At 36.3% G+C, this 24070-nt stretch overlaps 4 protein-coding genes and 2 pseudogenes across 4 annotated transcripts; 3 read left to right on the plus strand and 3 right to left on the minus strand.

Annotated features, from left to right (window-relative positions):
* Positions 1-116: 116 nt before the first annotated feature.
* On the minus strand, positions 117-1084 carry LOC108850429 (uncharacterized). The gene is made up of 2 exons (XM_018623964.1): positions 408-1084; positions 117-288 (listed from the first exon to the last, which is right to left on the minus strand). The coding sequence occupies exons 1-2, from the start codon at positions 1082-1084 to the stop codon at positions 117-119; spliced, it is 849 nt and encodes a 282-aa protein (XP_018479466.1).
* Positions 1085-1161: 77 nt separating this feature from the next.
* On the minus strand, positions 1162-2052 carry LOC130494876 (uncharacterized). Its single transcript, XM_056985698.1, has one exon. The coding sequence runs from the start codon at positions 2050-2052 to the stop codon at positions 1162-1164; it is 891 nt and encodes a 296-aa protein (XP_056841678.1).
* A 4179-nt stretch (positions 2053-6231) lies between these two features.
* Positions 6232-6921, plus strand: LOC108850430 (alkaline/neutral invertase C, mitochondrial-like). Its single transcript, XM_018623965.1, has 2 exons — positions 6232-6489; positions 6580-6921. The coding sequence occupies exons 1-2, from the start codon at positions 6232-6234 to the stop codon at positions 6919-6921; spliced, it is 600 nt and encodes a 199-aa protein (XP_018479467.1).
* Positions 6922-8184: 1263 nt separating this feature from the next.
* On the plus strand, positions 8185-11983 carry LOC108850431 (alkaline/neutral invertase C, mitochondrial-like; annotated as a pseudogene).
* A 2168-nt stretch (positions 11984-14151) lies between these two features.
* On the minus strand, positions 14152-17277 carry LOC108850432 (uncharacterized protein At1g24485). The gene is made up of 6 exons (XM_018623967.1): positions 17273-17277; positions 17111-17223; positions 16504-17032; positions 14814-15457; positions 14412-14540; positions 14152-14249 (listed from the first exon to the last, which is right to left on the minus strand). The coding sequence occupies exons 1-6, from the start codon at positions 17275-17277 to the stop codon at positions 14152-14154; spliced, it is 1518 nt and encodes a 505-aa protein (XP_018479469.1).
* Positions 17278-20246: 2969 nt separating this feature from the next.
* LOC108850433 (uncharacterized) lies at positions 20247-23581 on the plus strand (annotated as a pseudogene).
* The last annotated feature ends 489 nt before the right edge of the window (positions 23582-24070 follow it).

The raw sequence follows: 24070 nt of genomic DNA on the forward strand, positions 1-24070 counted from the left end.
AATCATCAATTACTCCAAATCAACAATAACATAATGTTAGTTTCACCAAGTTTTATAAACATATAACGAAATCACCTTTATTCTTACATTCATATAACACATGTTTTCACAAAGTTTCACAAAGTTTTCACAAAGTCTTCACAAAGTCTCACAAAGTTTTCAAAGATTTCCCTCAGTTCCTTCAGCTCCTTCAGTTCCTTCAGCTCCTTCAGTTTCTTCAGCTCCTTCAGTTTTTTCAGTGCCTTGAGTGCCTTGAGATCCCTGCGATCCTTCAGTTGTTTGAGTTCCCTGCGAGCAGTTGAAATAGCTAGCCAAACCCCTATTCGGGATATAATTATTACGACGGGCCGCCTTTCTCCTGCCGAAGGAAACCTTTTTTCCTTATGTCTTCCCTTTCGTTTTCGTACAGTGGAGGTAAGGGACACTCATCCGCGACTGACTGTGGAACCATCCAATCAGTAATATGAGGGACGGGAAATACAGTCCTTCGATACGCCAAACCCAACACTTTAGTGAAGTAATAACTCGAGATGAAATCATAGATGTCACTCAACTCTACTGGTCTATCATGCTTTAAACACTTAACGACAACGCTTATTGCATGTCTACATGGGAATTTATCTATATCAAACTTCCTGCAACTGCACGTTTTGTTGCGTAAATCCACTAAATAAGTCTTCCCGTCCTCTCCAATAACACTGTATTCTAGTTGAAAAGTGTTCAGCGAAGTCACTGTAAGTTTTGTACCTTTCGGTACTCTGTCATGGATTTTGTTCTCCACTAAAGGAACCCATTTTCGAGACGACGGTCCTAATACTGCATACTTCCTATGTCTGTTGAACCACTCAGCTATTTTGTCAATAACTGTATCAAACATAAGCAATAAAGACATCTTTCGCGCCTTATCAAATAGCGCATTCAAAGACTCCGCACAATTAGAGGTGTCTATGTTGTATCTTGCACCGGGGAAATGACACTTCGCACATTTTTTGACGTCGACTGATTTATCAAGATACTTAGTACATGATGGATACCTCTCCCTAAAATCATCATACGGCTTTTTAAACTCAGGCTCTGAATACATATTGGCAATTTTTCTGAATAGTAGTGCAACTTTTCCTTGCCCTGGTTGACATGATCTTTGACATTGTGCGATAGATGTCAGATACAATACCCATGTTTAGACATCAGATACACTTCAGCAACCGCTTTTATCAGACTTGCATTTCTGTCTGAAACAAACACCAATTCCGTCGAATCCGGTATTACAGTTTTCAGCGTCATGAAAAACCACTTCCAGCTTTCGTTTTTCTCCCCATCAACAACATCAAAGGCTATTGGATAATGGTGAAGGTTTGGATCCTGAGCCGTGGCAATAATTAAATAACCACCTTCAACAGTCTTCAGGAAAGTTGCATCCACAGTGATGACTTTCCTCATGTATTCAAACCCTTCAATGGAGGCTCCCAACGCAATAAATAGGTATCTGAACCGGTTGTCTTTATCCAGTAACAAACTTGTTCTTGTGTCCGGGTTCACCTTCTCTAACATATACAAATAAGCAGGAAATATTTTGTATCCTTTCTCGGGATCACCACGCAAATCCGCAACAGCTTGTTTTTTTCCTCTCAAACATGTCGTATACGACACTTCCACACCCAATCTCCTTTTCACCAGACTGACCAGGATTTTCGCTGTTGCTGTCTCATATAGTCTCGGATAATCCTTATGCACTATAGCTGCAACACATCTTGGTGTAACTTTCCTTTTCTTTCTAGTACTTGAAGTTGCGCGAGAACATGAATGCATTTTCATGTATGTTCTAATCGAGAACGCTTCAGAATGGTTTATCTTAGGTTCTACTACCAGTGGAATGTAACTTAGATTCAGCCCCTTTAAACACGGATCTATGCTCTTCTTCTTGCATATCCTCTCCTTCAAAAACGAATAAGTGATCTCATCCAATGATGATGTCTTAAAGGATATACCATACAAACGACCATCGCTAGGAATCCATTCATAATCATCTCCAGATTTTGCATACTGTTCCATCACAGTCAAAGTGTATGTTTGTAGAAAAGTAACCTATTATCTGTTGTACCAAATAAAAATTATACAATTAAAGTTAATCCTAGTTATACAGTTTTTCTATTAAAGTAATAATAAGTTATACTTTTTTACACATTTTTGTCAAGAGTAAAGTTTCACCTAGTCTACCAGTTTCACCCTATTCATTCCGGATTTCAGCTTTGATTCCCGATTGATAATCCAATTCCATAATCCAATTCCATAACAAACACACCATCCAGCTCCCAATTGACAACCCAACTATTCGAAATCTACTGTCTAACAATCCCAACCAAACGAGCAGCATTTCATTCACTCGAGTCCACTATGATGGGGTTGAGTTATAAGATACATACCTGGATAATGCTTTACCTGAAGTTTATTTGACCTGGCTCGGGGATCAATTTCGAATCAGCATCCACGGAGTTCGCATCCACGCGACCCACAATCCAACGATCGCTCCAGTTTTCGTTCTCTTTCTTGGCGGCAAACCGTCGAGAAAGAACAGAGAATTAGGGAGGAGAGAGAAAAATTAAAACTAAATAAGAAAATCCATCTGGACAGGAGAGAGAGAGAGAGAGAGAAACCGCGCTTTTTTTTATTGGTCAAGTAGAGGAGTGTTTTGATTGGTCAAGTAGAGAGGGTTTTCATTGGTCAAGTAAAGAGGGGCACTTTCGACTTTGACCATCGAGGTGAAGAGTATCAGAATAGAGAAGAGTACGCCAGATCACGTGAGAGTATGCTAGATCACCTTTTGCCTCATTAAAAGTACCTGAGCACTTTACTCAATAAATTAATTATATAGTCTTATGTGTATGTAAAGTATAATAGAATGTAATATATTATTGTGTTGTGATGAATATGAAAATATAATGCATATATATATCGCTAACATTAACATAATGTTAAGAATAGATAATGCTAAATTTCCTAAACTTTTAAATGTAAATATGCTAAGAATATCTTGAGATTAACTTTCTCTCCAAGTTTTTCCTTTTAGTCTTGAGGGTTTTTATGGGTTTCACGGTCTTGGTCCGTAAGATACATATCTTCCGGCCCAACATATCTCTAATACTCCCCCGCACGAAAAATGTAGGATGCAACACGAAAATCTGCAATCACAAAGCAGACCATGTTGTAGACACTATATCGAAAAAACAAATCAGCAGATTCCTCCGGGAATAAACTTCCACTTTAGACAAGGGGGATGAAAACTTCAGCTCTTTTTTGGTCTTTACAATGGGAATACATCCCGTGAGCGCAACTGCTGCTCCAAAAATAATCATCCTTAACTTGGAAATTTCGTAACTTGAACTAAAACAGACCTAAAAATATGAGCATTTAACTAGAACTCTCCTTTAATGATTAAACTATAACCATAAATTCTAAACTATGGGAGAACAATACAAAATAAACTCTGAGAAATTCTGAACCATAGAATAATCTCACCAAATAACCCATAAGAAAACCTGACCTAGAAATCACCTTTAAAGAATCTTTCAATCAACCCATGATAACTTTAACTAAAGACACGTGAACTCAAAATCAAATTAATAAAGCATTGATTTTAGAAATCCAAAAACTAAGTAATTAGAAGGAAAAAAACTTGTACCACTAGCTAAAACCAAAACCCTAATGACTCAAACCTTTGCAGTAACGTAATCTTCATCGTCAGTATCATCACCCTTTTCAACATCGCCAACACCAACGATGATAAGCATCATCAAGTCTTAAAACTTGCGGAAATGTTGATCCCTAATAATCGACAACTCTGATACCATGTAAAGTATAATAGAATGTGATATATTATTGTGTTGTGATGAATATGAGAATACAATGCATATATATATATCGCTAACATTAACTTAATATTATGAATAGATAATGCTAACTTTCCTAAACTCTTAAATGTAAGTATGCTAAGAATATTTTGAGATTAACTTGTTCTCCAAGTCTTTCCTATTCTTTTTAGTCTTGGAAGTCTTCTGGGATTTCACGGTCTTGGTCCGTAATATACATATCTTCCGACCAAACATATCTCTAATATATATCACTAACATTAAAATTAACATAATGTTAACAATAGATAATGCTAACTTTCATAAACACTTAATGTAAATATGTTAAGTTTAGAAAGAAAGAGATTTTTTCTTTTTAGCAAAAAAAAAGACAAAGAGGTTGCTTTTTGTAAACTGGGTTCGTCGCATGAATTGAGGAGAAATCCAGATTCTTCCTAAATCTATCGATGGAAATTTTACTTTGTTATAATTTTCCAAATTTTTTCAACCCAGTTGTAAAATGTAAACAAGAAAATCGAACTGGTTTATGTACTTTGAAACGTAACTGCTAAACCTATAGGTGCTCGAGGGAATAAACTCAATAAGGCGAACCCTGGTTCGAATCCCATTGACCACACGGATATGAACTATTGCTTTTGATTCATTTGAATGCTCAGGAGAGGATTTATCCTTGGACTATACCTCCACCATGGGGTGTCTGTGTCTTTACTAGACCCGGGTTTCACCCTTTTAATTTTCAAAAATAAACTGCTAAACCTAGAGAAAAATAGGACATGATAGTTAGTGATATAATTAAAATAGATACAGTCATAAAATAATCAGTTAAGTAGGTTAAATGGAAAAAGTAATATACCGAGAAGTAACAGGGCTAAAAAAATAGCAGTGATTCTAATTAATAATATCGATACAGCCAAGCCGGATGAAACATTCGCCTCAAACCCCCCACCCCCCCCCCTCCCCCCCCCAAATTTTTGAAAATTATTATAAACAAAAAAGCTCCCTAATTTATATAAATTTTTTTTCAACCCCCAAATTTGTAAAATCCTTCTTAAACCGTCTATAACCCCCGAAATCTTAAGGTCAGCCTGTGTACCCATGTATCCAAGAGATGTACCTAATGCATCTAACTTTTATCAACCAGATTTATTTTCATTCACAAAGTCTCTTCAAACAATAGTATACAAGAAAAAACTTATTTATCAATATGCTTACAACACACATACTACATCAAGCGAGGTAGTTCTGGAAGTGTACAAGCTTTTGTCTTAACCACAAGAACTGGGCAATTAGCCTTGTTAACACAGTAGTTGATAACACTTCCAAAGAAAGTCCTTTCTAGTGTCCCTTTACTATGGCTCCCAACGATAAGCAAATCAACACCTAGCTTCTCAACAACATCACATATCGCTTTTTTAGTGTTTCCAAACTCCATCACCTTCTTTGGGATAACCCACTCTCAACACAAATCTTGGTCCCTTCATCATTCCTATAATTATCTTGCATTGCATTTATCAGCTCGGCCCGAGCAGCTCCATATGAGGAAGCGTAGACACACAAAAAAAAAGGTCTTGAAGAAAAACCAATAATGCAAATCTAATCCAAATATCAAGGTTTAACTCAATATTTGTTTTTTTTTTGTATTTTACTCTTAAAAATAGTTTTAAATCAATTCAGTCTAAATCAAAAATAAATTCTCAGGCAAATCGTTACTACTGAATAAAACATGATTCTAGAATCTATATATATATATATGTACTATACTAAAAGCACAATATAGTGAGCAATTAGGCTGTCCACGTCACTTAATAAAATCAGCCAAACAAAAGATGCCACATCAGATTAAATTTACACGTGTATAACTGAGAAATGCACATTTTTGTCATCCTCTTCACTTTCTCATACGAGATTTAACTGCTCCCCTTGCTGATGTCTGCTTGTTTTTTCCACTCGACACAGTTCCAAAATAAACGTATCGCTCTATTTAATTCTTCTCCTATCGAATAACTAATTCATTCGATTGATTAACCAGTAACATTTACCAAACTGACAAATATTCCAACCTAAAACCATAAAGTAAAGTTGAAGAGAAAAGTAGAATTTGACTATGAAAGATTTCTTAGCTTACAAAATATACTCAACCTTGTTTGTAATTTTCCAGAGTATTATTCTTCTTAAACTAAAGCCCCACAACTGAAATTGAGGTATGAGACACTGATTTCATCCTCCAACGACACAGCTAGACTCGAACGATTCATAGCTATAGGTAATCCAGTTACTTTTGGTTGTTTAAATTACATTTCCACGTATCTTAGAGAAACAGTCACATACTGTTTTGTGTCATTTTTAGCCTTGCAATAGTAATAATATGATTGGAGAACTTTTCTTCTTGAGGTTTATGTTTTTTGCTAAAGGCTTGTGGTGGATCATATTGCTGAGAGCTTATGGAAAACTCACCGGTGACTACACGTTGCAAGAGAGAATTGATGTTCAGACAGGGATCAAGTTGATCCTCAAGCTGCGTCTAGCTGACGGTTTCGACATGTTCCTAACTCTTCTTGTGACTGATGGGTCATGCATGATTGATAGAAGAATGGGCATTCATGGCCATCCACTTGAAATCCAAGTAAAGTTACTTATTACACAGCTAAAGCTTTGTTTTTTTTTTTTTGGCAAAACTGATAACTTACAGTCATGGTTTTATTTTTGCCACCAGGCATTTTTATACTCAGCTCTCCTCTGTGCTCGTGAGATGCTCAACGTGAACGATGAAACCAAGAACTTAGTCGCTGCCGTCAACAGTCGCCTAAGTGCTTTATCCTTCCACATCAGAGAGTACTATTGGGTCGACATCAAGAAGATAAACAAGATTTATCGTTACAGCACTGAGGAGTATTCACCGGATGCGACCAACAAGTTCAACACATATCCAGAGCAGATCCCTTCTTGGCTTGTGTACTGGATCTCCAACAGAGGAGGTTACTTCATAGGAAACCTCCAGCCTGCTCACATGGATTTCAGATTCTTCACGCTTGGGAACCTCTGGGCTATGATTTAGTATATCATTTTGGTCTATGATTTTTAAATCCATGTACAGAAATGCAACTTAATTGAACGCCTTCCTCTAATTATTAGTACGACTTTTACAATGCTCGATACTATCACACGCAAAAAAAAAAAAAACCTTTTGCTTATACATATGTTCTTCATATTGTTCGTCGTAATGGCAAAATCAGTAAAACAAATTTTATATGATTATGATCAAAACATGACGGTTGCTGTTCACTTTCTCTGAGTTGAGAGTAAACAACCAATTGATTGATGATTTGGTACATTTTTTTTAAATTTTCCAAAAAGGAATTAGTTAGCTATGTAACCATTACAATATTCTGGTTTTATTATATAGATCCAAATAGCGTTTGATATAACCTTACCTCAATACTAGAAACATATCAGAGTCGAGAATACGTCTTTCTTCGCATGGCCGCTTAATATTTTTTGTTTTTAATTCATTTGGCTATCAATGAAATGTACTAAGCACTATATTTTCGTTCATTACATGTTCTTCGATTCAAGAAATTTTTCCTCTTTGGTTCTATGACTATCATTCTTTCAAATCTTTACAAATTTATGCAAACAATATCTTTCTACACTTTGAAATATCTCACACAAACAGTAGAACCTCTATAAATTAAATACTCGATAAATTAATAATCTTTATAAATTAATAGATTTTGTTGGTCCCAACTTTCCACGTCACTTAATAAAATCAGCCAAACAAAGGATGCCACATCAGGTTAAATTTCCACGTGTATAACTGAGAAATGCACATCTTTGTCATCCTCGTCATCTTCTCATACGAGATTTAACTGCTCCCCTTGCTGGCGTCTCTTTGTCTTTCCACTCGACACAGTTCAAAATAAATGTATTGCTCTATTTAATTCTTCTCCTCTCGAATAACTAATTCATTCGATTGATTAACCAGTAACATTTACCAAACTGAAAAATCTTCCAACCTAAAGCCATAAAGTAAAGTTGAAGAGAAAGGTACAATTTGACTATGAAAGATTTCGTAGCTTACAAAATATACCAAATCTTATTTGTAATTTTTCAGAGTATAATTATTCTTAAACTAAAGCCCCACAACTGAAATTGAGGTATGAGACACTGATTTCATCCTCCAACAACACAGCTAGACTCTAATGATTCATCACTATAGGTAATCCATATACTTTTGGTTGTTTCAATTACATTTCCACGTATCTTAGAGAAACAGTCACATACTGTTTTGTGTCATTTTTAGCCTTGCAATAGTAATAATATGATTGGAGAACTTTTCTTCTTGAGGTTTGTGTTTTTTGCTAAAGGTTTGTGGTGGATCATATTGCTGAGAGCTTATGGAAAACTCACCAGTGACTACACGTTGCAAGAGAGAATCAATATTCAGACAGGGATCAAGTTGATATATCCTCAAGCTGTGTCTAGCTGACGGTTTCGACATGTTCCCAACTCTTCTTGTGACTGATGGGTCATGCATGATTGATAGAAGAATGGGCATTCATGGTCATCCACTCGAAATCCAAGTAAAGTTACTTATTACACATAGCTAAAGCTTTGTTTTTTTTTTTTTTTGCAAAACTGATAACTAACGGTCATGGTTTTATTTTTGCCACCAAGTATTATTCTACTCAGCTCTCCTCTGTGCTCGTGAGATCCTCAACGTGAACGATGAAACCAAGAACTTAGTCGCTGCCGTCAACGGTCGCCTAAGTGCTTTATCCTTCCACATCAGAGAGTAATATTGGGTCGACATCAAGAATATAAACAAGATTTAACGTTACAGCACTGAGGAGTATTCACCGGATGCGACCAACAAGTTCAACATATATCCAGAGCAGATCCCTTCTTGGCTTGTGGACTGGATCTCCAACAGAGGAGGTTACTTCATAGGAAACCTCCAGCCTGCTCACATGGATTTCAGATTCTTCACGCTTGGGATAAAGGTAAAGATAGAAACTTGGAAAAGCTTTGTGTTTTCTTCTTCTGAAATTATGTTTTCATAACTTGTCTTCTTACATCTCGTTCTTATCTTATTTATACAAAAGCAAGTAAGAAGGATCTAGATACTAGCTAACGGACAGCTCACTGTTGACGCCGTTTGATCCAAAGCTAACTCACGCCGTCATCTCTTCTAGGAGACCAAACCTATTGCTGAGCTGCAGGTGAGTAGGTGAGATCGTACACTTCTCTGCTTTTCCTTTATTCTTTACCGTTGCTTCCTTTTGTCTGTTTTGCAGTTCAGGCTTGGGCTTTGCGGAAGTGTAATGGGCTTGAACGTGATTTGTATCTCTGGGCTTAATACCCCGCGCAAACTCGAGGTGGGTGGAAAGTCAACTCCGAGTTTGAAACGCAGAGAAGAGAAGCTGTGGTGAGGCAGAGACTTCGTAAAAATGTCAGCCAGTTGCAGAGCTGCAGGTATATGCTTCACGACCAGACTTCCGTTGGCCACTTTCTCCCGAGCAAAATGATAGTGTGTCGCGAAGTGTTTAGATTTCCGATGAAGAACAGGATTAGCTGTCAAATGCACTGCAGATAGATTGTCGCAGTAGATCTCCGCAGGAGCAGGCTGAGGTAGATTAATACTCTTCATCATCAAACTGATCCACTCAAGCTCAGCCGCAGTATCAGATAAAGTTCTGTACTCAGCTTCTGTCGAAGAGCGAGAAACAGAGTCTTGCCTTTTTGCTGACCAAGATATCAAGTTCGAACCCATAAATGTGCAGAAGCCTCCGGTTGATCTTCTAGTCTCATTGCAACCGGCCCAGTCACTATCACAATATGCCCGAACTTGTGAATTTGTGTCAGACTCACGAGTTATGCCCATCGACAGAGTGCCTTTTACATATCGAAGAACTCTTTTCAGAAGATGAAAATCTGCAACAGTCGGCTTGTGCATCTTCTGACACACCAAGTTCACAGCAAATTGAATGTCCGGTCTGATAAGAGTGAGGTACTGAAGTTTACCCGCTAGACTCCGGAAGTAGGTAGGATTAGAAAAGTCTTCTTCCTGATGAGGCACTCTGTCTAGTTGCAGAGGAAGAGGCGTTGGCATAGGTGCGCAGTCTAGCATTCCAGCAGCTTGGAGAAGGTCAGTTGCATACTTCTGTTGATTTAAGAACAGACCAGTAGGTGTAAACTGTGCTTGAATGCCAAGGAAGTAACTGAGCGGTCCCATGTCTTTCATCCTAAACTGCTTGCTCAGACTTTGAGCAGTTGCTGAATGAGCTGTGAATCATTTCCTGTGATCAACATATCGTCAACATACAGAAGAAGAAAACTGATTTGCTTGTCTTTCTGATATGCAAACAGAGATGCATCACTAGGATTGCAGAGAAAGCCAAACTCGATTAAAAATGAGCTGAACTTATCAAACCAAGCTCTAGGAGCTTGTTTGAGCCCATAGATTGCCTTGTTAAGCTTGCATACGAAATGAGGATTCTGCTTATCTTCGAAACCGGGAGGTTGTCTCATGTAAACAGATTCAGTGAGATCACCGTGGAGAAAGGCGTTCTTGACGTCTAACTGCTTGATATCCCATCTTTCAATAACAGCAATGTGAAGAACCATTCTCACTGTAGCTGTACGCACAACAGGACTGTAGGTTTCAAGAAAATCCACACCTTCTTCTTGTTCATCTCCTCGAGCAACCACTCTGGATCTACACTTTGAAAACGTTCCATCTGCATTCAATTTCACTCGATGAACCCATTTACAGCCAAGAATATTAACATCGTCAGGAGGTGGAACCAGTGACCAAGTGTTTGTCTCGTCACAGTTGACCATTTCTTCTGTCATAGCACCATTCCAACCAGGATGATTCAAGGCTTCCTTGAGTGTCTTTGGCAACTCAGGTATCCTTTGACTGCAAGTAGAGCGTAGCGAGGATTTGGTTTCATAATACCAGCTTTAGCTCTTGTCATCATCCTATGAGCATTGTCTGGTTCAGCAACAAGTAACTGAACAGGAGCAGTAGGAGACACTGGTGGCGAGTCTTGCTCAGAGAGTTAGGGCTCTTGACTTGAGGCAGAAGTACTTGACTCTGCAGGTTGAATTTCATGAGGTGCAGCATGGGGATTTACTGCAGGTGTTTGTTGATGTGAGCGTCTTATAGTAGGCTGTTGTTCTTCAACTTCATGACTTGGAGCTGAAGTATCAGAGGCAGAGCCAGTTGTTGGAGAGGAAGGACTCTGTAGACGCCAAGCTGCAGTAAGATTTGTGGTTGCAGGAGGGAGTAGGTGCTGATAAGTATCTTTATAAGGAAGCCGATCTTCATCAAACAAGACATGGCGATTGATGTAGATTCTTCCAGTAGGAGGATGATAGCACCTGTAACCTTTATATTTTTCATTGTATCCCAGAAATACACACAAAAGAGATTTTGGATCAAATTTGTTTTGTGCATATGGTCTGAGATAGGGATAACAGGCGCAACCAAACACTCTCAATGCTGTATAAACTGGTGCTTTGCCGTGTAGAAGCTCATAGGGACTTAACAGTTTATCATGAACCGAAGTAGGAAGAAGGTTTCCAAGAAACGCAGCTGTAAACAATGCTTCAACCCATAACATAGGAGGTAGATGACTCTGAAAAAGCATTGACAGACCCAACTCAGTGATATGCCTGTGACGTCTCTCTGCAAGGCCATTTTGCTCGGGTGTGTGTGGGCAACACATGATATGTTTGATTTCGCAATCTGCAAAGTGTTGAGCTAACTGCTTGTTAACGAATTCACCACCACCGTCAGACTGAAACACTTTGATTTTCTGATCATACTGGTTTTCTCCTAGAAGAGATGACGGCGTGAGTTAGCTTTGGATCAAACCTATTGCTGAGCTGCAGGTGAGTAGGTGAGATCGTACACTTCTCTGCTTTTCCTTTATTCTTTACCGTTGCTTCCTTTTGTCTGTTTTGCAGTTCAGGCTTGGGCTTTGCGGAAGTGTAATGGGCTTGAACGTGATTTGTATCTCTGGGCTTAATATGGGAACCTCTGGGCTATTGTTTTGTCTCTTGGTAACCAAGAACAGAACGAAAGAGTCATGGCACTGATATCCGGAATTTAGCCAATAACTGAAGAGATCGCAAGAGCTCAAATAAGGGATTGCAGATGCGCCCAAATTGTTAATTGAGATGTTATCTTTTTTCCTTCTTTTTTTTGTAACAAATGAAATGTTATCTTTTCTTTTGTTTTAGTATATCATTTTTTAAATCCATGTACAGAAATGCAACTTAATTGAACGCCTTCCTCTTATTATTAGTACGACTTTTACAATGCTCGATACTATCACACGCAAAAAAAAACCTTTTGCTTATACATATGTTCTTCATATTGTTCGTCGTAATGCCAAAATCAGTAAAACAATTTTTATATGATTATGATCAAAACATGACGGTTGCTGTTCAATTTCTCTTGAATTGAGAGTAAACAACCAATTGATTGATGATTTGGTACACTTTTTTTAATTTTCCAAAAAGGAATTAGTTAGCTATGTAACCATTACAATATCCTGGTTTTATTATATAGATCCAAATAGCGTTTGATATAACCTTACCTCAATACCAGTAAACATATCAGAGTCGAGAATACGTCTTTTTTTTGCATGGTCGCTTAATATTTTTTTTGTTTTTAGTTCATTGGCTATCAATGAAATGTACTAAACACTATATTTTCGTTCATTACATGTTCTTCGATTCGAGAAATTTTTCCTCTTTTGGTTCTCTGGCTATCCCTCTTTCAAATCTTTACAAATTTATGCAAAACAATATCTTTCTACACATTGAAATATCTCACACACAAACAGTAGAACCTCTATAAATTAAATACTCGATAAATTAATAATCTTTATAAATTAATAGATTTTGTTGGTTCCAACTTGGGCGGTGTAAATATGACACTATTCGATAAAATAATAAGATAATAGTATTTTTAAAACTCCCATATAAATATATAGTTCCATTAAAACCATAAATTAATAATCTCTATATATATATATATATATATATATATATATATATATGTGTGTGTTTTATATAAGTATACACTAAACATTATGTTTTTAGTTTTAAATTCACAAATGGAAATACTTCTATTTTTCTTAACATTTCAATATACTTTGATAATATTTAGGAAATTATATCGAAAACCACATAATAATTCTATTAAAAATAAAAATAGACACCAAATACGATAATATAACAATATGAAATAAAATTTCTTAAATTTAATTTAAATTCTATATATACAGTAAAATCAAATATTTTCTTATTTTATAAATAAAATATTTAAAAATATAAAATATCTAAAAGAAAAACCGTAAATTAATAAATAGACACCAAATAAGATAATATAACAATGTGAAGTAAAATTTCTTAAATTTAAATAATGTATATACGGTAAAATCAAATATTTTCTTATTTATAAATAAAAATATTTAAAAATACAAAAAAATCTAAAAGAAGAACCTTAAATTAATAAAATTTGAAAGTCTAAACATTATTAATTTATAGAGGTTTTACTGTAATCAAAATAAATTATCTCCCAAAAGAAATCGTAAAACTCAGTGACCTGATTCTATACTAATAAAAATTAAAAGCAATTAGCATCTAAAGTTATCCACATAGAATTATAAATAACCAATTAGATATGTTTGGTCGTCATTGTAATTGCATTTTAAAAAACATTAGAGCTTCCATATCTTTTCAAACAAAATAAAAATCAACAAAGAAAATAATAGAAACTAATGATATTCCTAACAAAAAGTTTATAATTTTCCAAAAATATTTGACACTAATTTATCAAAACAAATAAAGGATATAATATATGCACCAAAATAAACTCAATCTATTTTAAACTCTGAAGTTCGAGATATAAATTTTATATAAAAATAAACCGCCCGTAGCGCGGTTAAATCTCTTGTATGTTTTAAAATCTTATATCCAATAACGGCAGATTCGAAACGAGATTTTAAAATTATAGTTGGGATTTTCAAATCCATTAAAATGCATAAACCATAACATCCTACAGTCAAATTCAGACAAATAAATGAGGTCTGTATTGGGGGAAAAGTACCCAACTGAACTGAACCGAAATTCATCAATTTGAATCTAAACCCAACTCAGTCAGATCACGATGGAAAGAGCAAAATAGTAAAATTACATTTAAAACCAATAAACGAAAAGAAAAAATAGTATAGGATTGGAGGTTGATGAATGATAATTGAAGTCGGCTTCACTACTTTGCATTATGTATCTGAGTTACGGTTTCTGCTTTCCCTGCAATGACCGTGTGTTCACTCCCATAATGATGATGATGGGTGGTGCTTAGTGGCCCTGCAGTAACATTTCATGCACGTCAATTGTTTTCAATAAAAATCATACCCGACTAAAAAATATATTTATATGTATGTATTAACATAAAATAAATTTGTATATTATTTGAGTAAATGGGTTTATCAGTACTAAGTAATGAGAAAAAGAGAGGGTGATATGTACTTTCTGATTCGGGCCTGCGCTTGGATTTGAAGAAAAAATTCCAGGTGACCACACCACCAGTTACAAGAACAGCTAACGACGGAATTGAAATACTAAGAGACACAACTAAGACGTTGCTGCTTTTCTCCCCTGAAGAATATTCATACACATTTATCACAAAATGAGACTTGAACCAGCACTGATCTCATGTGACACCATGAGTTCACATACTTTAGCAAAAACGAATACCAAAGACTATTTCATTACCCTTTTCATTTACGTGACAATTGTTTTTCTGTATATATGTTAATATCTCATTGATAAGTCTAACTCACCCCACACCCGTGGGTTAAAACAATTTTTTTGTTAAAGTGAACCGTATTAGTATATATACCCTATAACATTAATGAAAAGAACAAGTACCGGATTTGCCTCCACCGCCACTGGAGCCTGAGTTGCCACCACTACCGCCAGTGCTAGGACTGCCACCACCGCCAGTGCTAGGACTTCCACCACCACCGCCAGTGCTAGGGCTGCCACCACCACCACCGCCAGTGCTTCCACCACCACCACCGCGAGTGCTAGGGCTGCCACCACCGGTGCTCGTTGAATTCGTGCTGTTTCCAGCACTATTGCTAATAACATAGAGCTCAAGGGCGTTGATGAGTGGGTTCAAATTCGAGTCTGGTGTAGCTTTAAATGTTAGATAGGGAAGGCTTGTTGTGACGACAGCCCTCAGAGAAGCTTGAGCCACTGCCCCGAAAGGTGGCACGATAAGACTTGGACCCACTTGTTTGTTATCGTAGTTAACGTAGAAAGACCGCTTTTGGTCGGAAGCAAGAGTTAGTGGTTCCGAGAAGTAAAGGACAATGTAAAATGTTACTCCGGAAAAAGGTAGTTTTATATCATAGAAAGCCATGTCCTTCTGCGACCAAGCGGTCCGAAGGACAATCTCCGGTGGTCGATTATCAGCCCCTGTAGTGTTGATAGAAGTGGCAGCACTTGTTAGAGTTCTGGTCGATAGTGGTGTTGCCGCCCAAATTCTATCGTAAGAATCAAATGGAGATCTGTCAAAATGTAAGTTTAGAACTTGGTCATGCATATGTTATAAATTTCTTTGTTTATTTTAATCAAGAAGATTTTCAATTAAATGTTATGGCTTTCACCAATTGTTTTTTATAATTTTTACCAATTCAACTGCTTATATATGATTTGACTTCGGATCTTCTAATGTTTCCAAAGACATTCCTGGTTCCATTTTAACAGGAACAGTCGATCATGATCCGATTTAAAAGAAACTTTCCTTCGGATGATTTTAAAGAGAAATTTTTGGGTTCACCTATCAATAAAATTTCATTATTTTATATTCAATATTTTTTTAAAATACGAAACAAAATATTGTCAAGTTATATTATATTTCTAAAATTAAAAGATAAAAACAAATAAAAAGTAATGATAGTTGCAAACAAAAACATTTAAAAAAAATATTTTTAATACCGTTAGTAAAACACTAAACCCTAAACTCTAATCGTAGGGTTTACCCAGGGATAGAGTTTAGTATTTAAGGTTTAGGGTTTAATTTTTTGTTGATTATATTAAAAATTATTCGAAAGTTTAGGGTTTACTCAAGAGTTTAGAGTTTATTATTTAGGATTTAGGATTTAGTGTTTTCCTAACTATGTTAAAAAAAAAAAATTAAATCCAAGAGTTAAAATTTATCTAAATGTTTAGGGTTTATAAGGTGTACCAAAAGTTTAGGATTTATGATTTAGGGTTTAGGGTTTAGTGTTTTGCTACTGATATTTTTAAAAAAAAAAATTTTTTGCAACTACTATTATTTATTAATTTTATTTATTTTAAAAACATAATATAACTTAACAATATTTGTTTCCTTTTAAAAAATATTGAATATGAAAAGACTAATTTTTATTGATTGGTGAATCTACATGTTCAACTTAGGGGGTGAACAAAAGAATTACTCGATTTTAAATATGCATTTTAAACAAATTTTTAATCACCTACATAAAATCCTCTCTTTTTTTGTTCACCCACCTACATAAAATCCGATAATATATTACCTTACTAATTTCATTCAGGAAAAAAAAACATTTACCTTACAAAATCCTGTACCCTACCATAGGCTGTTCGTTGTTGTAGAATGAAACCTTCCTTAGGGCCAAGATCGGTGTACATGGAGTCGTCCAACCTCCGCACTTCAATGGTTGACACAAAAGGGTTTTCGTTCAAAAACATACGGAAGAAGCAAACACTAGTATTCCCACTCTCAGGAATAAATATCGCCTCTGATCGTGTACCGCTGATGGACGTCACAGTGACGACCGAATCTCGATGTTTTCCATCATACACGACATCAAACTTGGGAGCTGTGTTCTCTCCGTCGTAGTTTCCATAGTTGAATCTCGTCCGAACTAGCACTTTCCCACCTTTATCGACCGGAATATTGGAGTAACAATTTGTCTCGCCCGTTGGAAAATACCGGAGCGTGGTTAGAGATTCAGCGGTTGTGACTATTGGTTTAAATGTGGACGTTAAACCGGTGGTTAGAAAGTCCGTGTCTCCCACCCACGTTCTGTTGTCCGCATCAATGTGCGAGCTTGATGATCCACAGTCAATGTTTATATCTGAAACCAAGCCCCATCAAACTAAAATAACAAATTAAAAACATTGAGTTGCTTAAAATATCAAGTTGAATAACTAACCGGCTGCATTAGAAAGGATTATGATGGAAAAACTTAGGAGAATGTAGATAAGAGAAGCCTGAGCCATGATTGTTTCTTTGGTCACCAAGAGAGGAAAATGTATTTTCCATGAGCTTATTTATACGTAACAAAACTTATGTTAGGGTGAACCTTTAAATTTACCTCATCCCTTAAAATTTATCAAAGTGTAACGTAGATTATTAAATAAAAAATATTAATTTTTTTTAAAAAACTAGAAATAATAGTGATATCAATTTAAACCCTAAACCATAAATTCTAAACCTAAACTCTAGACTCTAAACCAAAATCATATACCTTAACCGTAAACCATATATCCTAAACCATAAATCCAAACCGTAAACCCCAAATCCAAACCGTATACCCTAAACCCAAATCCTATATCCTAAATCCAAACCGTAAATCCTAAACGCAAATCTTAAATTTAAATACTATAGGGTTTGGGTTTAGGGTTTACGATTTTGGTTTAGGATCTAGGCTTTAAGTTTAGGATTTATAGTTTAGGATATAGGATTTGAGTTTATGATAGAAGCTTTGGATTTAAGGTCTATGATTTGAATTTAAAATATATGGTTTGGATTTAGAGTCTAGGATTTGGGTTTATGATATATGATTTGGGTTTAGGGTTAGGGTGTAGAATTTGAATTTAGGATTTAAGATTTACGGTTACGGTTTAACACACAGCGTTACCCTCGTTAAAATTGGCGTGGTTCTTTGTTTCAACTATTTTTTTTTATTTAATATTTTAAATTTAATAATCTATGTAACATTTTAATTGGTTATAGAGACTGACTGATATGGATTTAAAGTTTCACTTTCGTTGGTGAATTAAGTCTTGTTTATTTATACGTGCATGGAAAATACTATTATTACATTCATAGTCCCTATATTGTAAAGAAAATACTTGATAACCCTATACTTTCCTATTGTTCTATAACATCGATGCTTTACAGCTTTAGTGACGAAGACGTAAATAAATCATACTTGTGGTTTCTCAATATAAAATTTCAGTTACAATTGAGGGCTCCGGATGTAAAATAAATTTAATCTTAAAACACACACTATGCTTTCTTTGGAAGCACATTATATACATTTGATATGATCAAAACGTGGGTCGAGGTAATGTCACAAAATGTACATTTTTAAAGATTGAATAATTCGATGACAACAAGTTAGTAAAAGAATGTGCGACGAGGTTCTAAATCTAACTGCGGTTGCAAAAAAAAGGGTTCTAAATCCAACTGTTAGTGGTGAAGGAATGTTCAAAGTAATAATAGAATGGTTGACTTTTAGTCGACTGTAGAATTTGGATGGGTCGTCGTCTGTTGTTCAAGGTATCAATCATACGTAATGTGGTACCGACTAATTAAACCAAATAACTTGGGAATTAGTTTTCATTAATTCGTACAACATTGATGTTATAATATAAGGAATACTCGTACGGCAGCTTTTCCGCAAATTTTAAAACAAATAGTTGTCAGTAAAATATTTTTTTTCTAAAGCATCGTCCTTTAAGCTGTCTAAACAGATTTAAGTTTTTAAAAGTTAGTATAATATACTTTCTTTTCTTTTTTTTAATAGTTGAGTGCAACTTGAACTTATTTAACGTTTTGGCTTATTTTATTGGGATTTGTTTTGCCAAATATGACTCATAACTTGATTTTAAATGCAAAAGTAAATCCAAACTTGAATCAAATGCAAAAATAAACTCAAACTTCAATCAAAACAAAAATAACCTAAAATGCTATTGTAATTATAACCACCTCCTTGTGAACAAACAAAAAACCAAATTTTTTTACGTTTCTAATCACCGTAAGTCGTCTGATATAGTTCTTCTTAAAAATAATTTAAAATTTTTGTAAAAAATATTTTGATAAGTGAAAAATAAAAATCATTTAACTAACATATAATTTAAGTGATATAAATTAAGATATAACAAAAGCGAATTATTTTCAACATATATGAGTGAAAGTAGTGAGTCATTATATTCTTTGGTTTATGTTTTGCCAACATATATGTTGTAATATTGTATGTGTTTTTATGGTTAGATTTTGGAAAGTATAAATGTTTTTTTGAAAAATTTAAAATTTACATAAATGTGTTTATTTCGGTGTATAGTAAACACTATCTAAGTTTAATTTGATTTAATAACGTGTTTAGTAAATTAATTTAGTCAATTTTAGTTTAGGGGTTAAATTTGGGGTCTGGACGACTTAGTAGTAAGTCGTCTCGAGAATATATTTACAGTAGACGACTTACTAGTAAATCGAATGATATACAGACGACTTACTAGTAAGTCGTCCAAACGGATCGAACCTTTAATTTTACCAATATACTTTTAAACCTAACCGTATAATTTATCGGACATATATAAGATGATTTTTAATTCACTTTTTGCGAAATTCAGAAAACCCTATACTGTTTTCTCTCAATGGCGATTTCGAAGACGATTTCTGTCCATTCTCTTTAATCCATCGTTTATCTCTCCGTCGTTATCACCGTCGTTCTCACCACCGTTCTCACTGCCGCTTCCTCTATTTCAAATATGAGAGAAAACTCTAGCGCCGTTTCTCTGTAAACCCTAGCGTTGTTTCGTGTCTGGTTCTCACAGCCGCTTCCTCTATTTCAGATCTGAGAGGAAACCCTAGCGCCATTTCTCTGTAAACCCTAGCGCCGTTTGGCATCTCGTTCTCACCGCCGGTTCTTTGTAAACCCTAGCACCGTTTCTCTCAGAGGCGTCTCGTTGAACTCCGCCGTCGGTAAGTTATATCTCTTACTGTCGAGTGATTGATTGGGAAAAAGATGAACATAAAACATTGTCTCTATTAATTTATGACTTAAGGTGTATCTATGGTCGTTCTCACCGTCGTTCTCACTGCGCTTCTTCTTTTCACGTCTATTTTTGCAGATCTATAACCACTGTGTCGAAGGCGACTATATCTTCTCCGAATTTTTAGGTCGGCTTTAAAATGTTCTACTGGAAGTTTTCCAGCTGGAAGACTTGTCAGGCGACTTAATTATAAGTCGTCTGAAAAGTCTTCCAGACTTATAATTAAAATGTTATACTGGATGGTTGCGTGTTTGAGATGGTTGTCTTTGATTGTTTTGCAGACAAAAAATGGATTTTCCAGAACTCCCCGGGAGGATACAAACATTAGGCGAAGAGCCTCCCTGCACTGAAGATCATTTCGTATCATACGGATTGTTCGAAGTTGCATATTGCTGTAAAGAAGACTCTTTATGATGACGAATATGAAGAGCTGAAGGAGAGAAGTTGGGAGTTTTCATCAAGTTCAAAGAGCTGGGATTTGATTGGGTGGTTCACTACATGCTCGGTTTCCAGCTCAACATAAAGAAGAAGTATGCGCTATGGAGTCTCGTTGGTCCAGAACCGGAGAGGTTTTCACTGTTAGAGTTTGAATACCTCACTAGTCTAAATTGTGACTAACCTTGAGAGGCCGAACTATGTTATTACAAAGGAGTTGGCTTCTTTCTGGGAGATGTTGGGAGTTGATGTCGAAGCTGGGCCATCTACTCAGCAGATAATATAAGCATTTGAGAGATGTGAAGGGTGGTCTCAGGATGATCACAAGCGGTTCGGGTACCTTACCATCTTCACTGGATACATTGAAGGGAGAAAGGTCTCAACTGCTACACGGGCTAGTCTGGCGAGGCTAGTGATTGATTTAGAACGGTTTGAGAATTATCCATGGGGGAGAGTCGTGTTTAAGGTGCGGATGGACTCTCTGAAGAGCAAAGACATTACGGGTTGTTACACTATTGATGGGTTTGTACAAGCTCTCTAGGTCTGGGTGTACACAGCTCTGCCGGAATTGGGTGCTAATTATGGTAATCCCATACCAAACAGATGCCAAAGGATGCATAATGTTTAAATATGATATCTGCAGACAAGTATGTAAATCTAATGCAAAAGACTTCGCAGAAGACTTATAATTAAGTTGTTTGGAAAGGATTCCAGCTGGACGAATTAGTAGAAGACTTATAATTAAATCGTCTAAAAAATCTTCCAGATAGAAGTCTACTACTAAGTCTTCCAGCTGGAAGACTTTCCAGAAGATTTAATTATAAGTCTTCTACTAAGTCGTCTAGCTAGAAAACATTCAAGACGACTTCATTATAACTTTTCTGCGAAGTCTTTTCTTTCCATCTTTCTTAATCCGCCAAATATCTAAGTTCATATCTTCTATTTACTGTAGACTACGGTGATCAACTTTGTTGAGAAGGACATTGGTGAAATGTTTCCACAATGGGACTCTGATGTTGAGGACCCGGCCGCGGAGAACATAATTAAAGTCATGTTTAATCAGAGACCGTGGAAGTGGACCATGGATTGTTGGGAAGTCACCGGTACTTGGATCAATACAAAGCCGGCGGTTGTGACTCCAGCGAAGAAACATATAGTTGTGGTGAAGGAAGACAGTCCAAGCAGTCCAAGACTTCGGAAGAAAGCTCGTAAAGAAGCACCTGCAGAGGCACATGAAGAGGCTAGTGTAAAGGTTCCTACAGAGGCTCGTGCAGAGGTGACTACGAGTATTGGTGGGATGACCAAAGAGGATATTGAAAGAAGCTTCAAGGACCTAGCTGATTCTTTGAGGGAAGGGTTTGGAACATGCCTTAAGGAGATCAAGCATCTGTCGGATAGGATGGAAGCTGTGAAGAAGAAGGTTGATATCACCAGAAAGGGGACATCATCTAATGATCTTCAAAACACTACTTCTCCGACTAAACAGACGCCCGAATGCGGGGTTAGTACCAAATCCTCTCCCAAAAGCTATCAGAAGAGATTAAGTAGACACGGACCTAAGAATAAGAACTGAAAGTTGGATTTGCTTTGTTTATTGTATGTGTTTCGTTGTTTATAGTGTGCTTGTTTTTATTTATGGATTTTGTATATTGATTTTGTTTCATGTTTGAAATGGATCTTTGGTTAATATTGTATAAACCCATTTTGTACATCATAATTGCAGAGTGAAAGCGTTAATGGGGCGAAAGCGGGAAGGGATCGAAAGGACGATTCAAGAAGGAAGAGAAAGGAGGATCTATGAAAGAAGAGAAAGGAGGATCCTAAGGAGGATCCTAAGAAGGATTCTTTACCTATTGTGTCCACAGATGTTAGTTCCTCGAAAGAGCTGAGTCTAGTTGTAGCAAATTTTCCCCAGGATAAAGATCCAGAACCGAGCGTTATTCTATTGGACAAACAAGCATCCAGTCTTTCAGATGTACAAAAGGAGGAAGCTAGATATCAGACAAAGAGGAATGATGCTTTGGCAGTTTTCCGTGGAAAGAGTGATCGAACAAGGAAACTTGCTGCCTCACAGCAATCTTCTTATACGGAAAACGGCACGGCAAAAATGATCGTTCCAAACAAGAGATCTTTCCGACACTATAAACCTTTTGCACCAATTGACAAGAAGCAGTTGAAGGAGCTCGCTGAATGGTTGAAAACTAATCCATAAGTGATTGCTTTTCCCATAATAGCTTGCTTTAGTTTACAAACACTGATTGCTTTTCTACATTTTGTGTTTGCAATCATTATATGACTCCTCTCAAAGATAAACCTCTTTAAAGTCCAACTCAGTGGTATCACACCCTCCGGACCTCCTTATCCTGGCTGGACGACTGTGTAAGTCTTCTGCTATGACTTATGTCTTCTACTACTAAATCGTCTGGTAAGTCTTTTGTGTAGAAGACTTACCAGTAAGTCGTCTGATATCTTCTGACTTGTACTATTTATATGCAGCATATGGATGCTTGGATTAATGTGCTGAGGAAGAGGTACGCTGCTAACCAACAACACTTCAGGAGCGAGAGAATATGCTTCCTTAATCATCTATTTTCTCAGCAATGGAGAAACATGTACAAGTATTTTAAGGAGTTGGTGCCTGATCCAAACGGTTTAGGAAGAAGACTTCATGGTGGGCGTGGGATTATTATTCAGGCACGCTACCAACATTTTGCCAATCAAACAAGATTTGGGGGCGAATATTGATGATATCTATGCGCCAGTGAACTACAAAGACATTGATGATATCAATCCCTAAGAGGCACATAGTCGTCTGGGACAGCATTTGTTCTTGTATCTCCCAAAAAGATTTCGATGAGGTAATGGAGCATTTTCTCCACATGGTGCCTTATATGCTTGTTGAGTGCGCTTCCTTCGACAAACAACATGCCCAATACATCCTAGAGCCATTAACATATGACAGACCGACCAAAATACCTCAGGCCCAAGGTGGTGATTGTGGCGTGTACGCTCTAAGGTACATTGAATGTCATGCTCTTGGGATGCCATTTAATCAAAGAGACTTTGCTAAGACCAACGATAAGGCTATGAGGGATAAGATGACGGTTGATATATTTAAAGGGCTTCATGGCTACCATGAGAAAGATAACGTGGACAATGATGACAACCTGTACACGAATGAGGGGTGATAAACTGACTACGTTAGATTATTTTGTATGATAGATTAGGCTGATGTGTGTATTTGAACTTGATCATTTTGTTGTGCTGATGTATGATAGATTTAGGTTACGTTAGCAAGGTCAGATATGATGAAGTTTTTTTGTAACCTATCTTTTGCACGGAAGACTTCGCAGAAGACTTACAGTAAAGTCGTCTGGAATGTCTGGACGACTTAACTCTAAGTCTTCCAGCTGGAAGACTTTCCAGACGACTTAATTATAAGTCGTCTCGAAAGTCTTCTATGCAGTGACCTTTTGGAACCTTTCAGATAATATATTATATTATATTGTCGAACATAACTTACCTCATCTTTGTTATGAACTTATAAAATGTTGGATTGTTATCTTCTTAAATTTGTCTGGTTGTGCAATTTGACACAGATAAGTTCATAACACATAAATTCTTAAATTAATAAGTTGACACAGATAAGTTCATAACACATAAATTCTTAAATCAAG

The sequence above is a fragment of the Raphanus sativus genome, chromosome 5 (genome assembly GCF_000801105.2).
Source record: "Raphanus sativus cultivar WK10039 chromosome 5, ASM80110v3, whole genome shotgun sequence".
NCBI classification, from domain to species: Eukaryota; Viridiplantae; Streptophyta; class Magnoliopsida; order Brassicales; family Brassicaceae; genus Raphanus; species Raphanus sativus.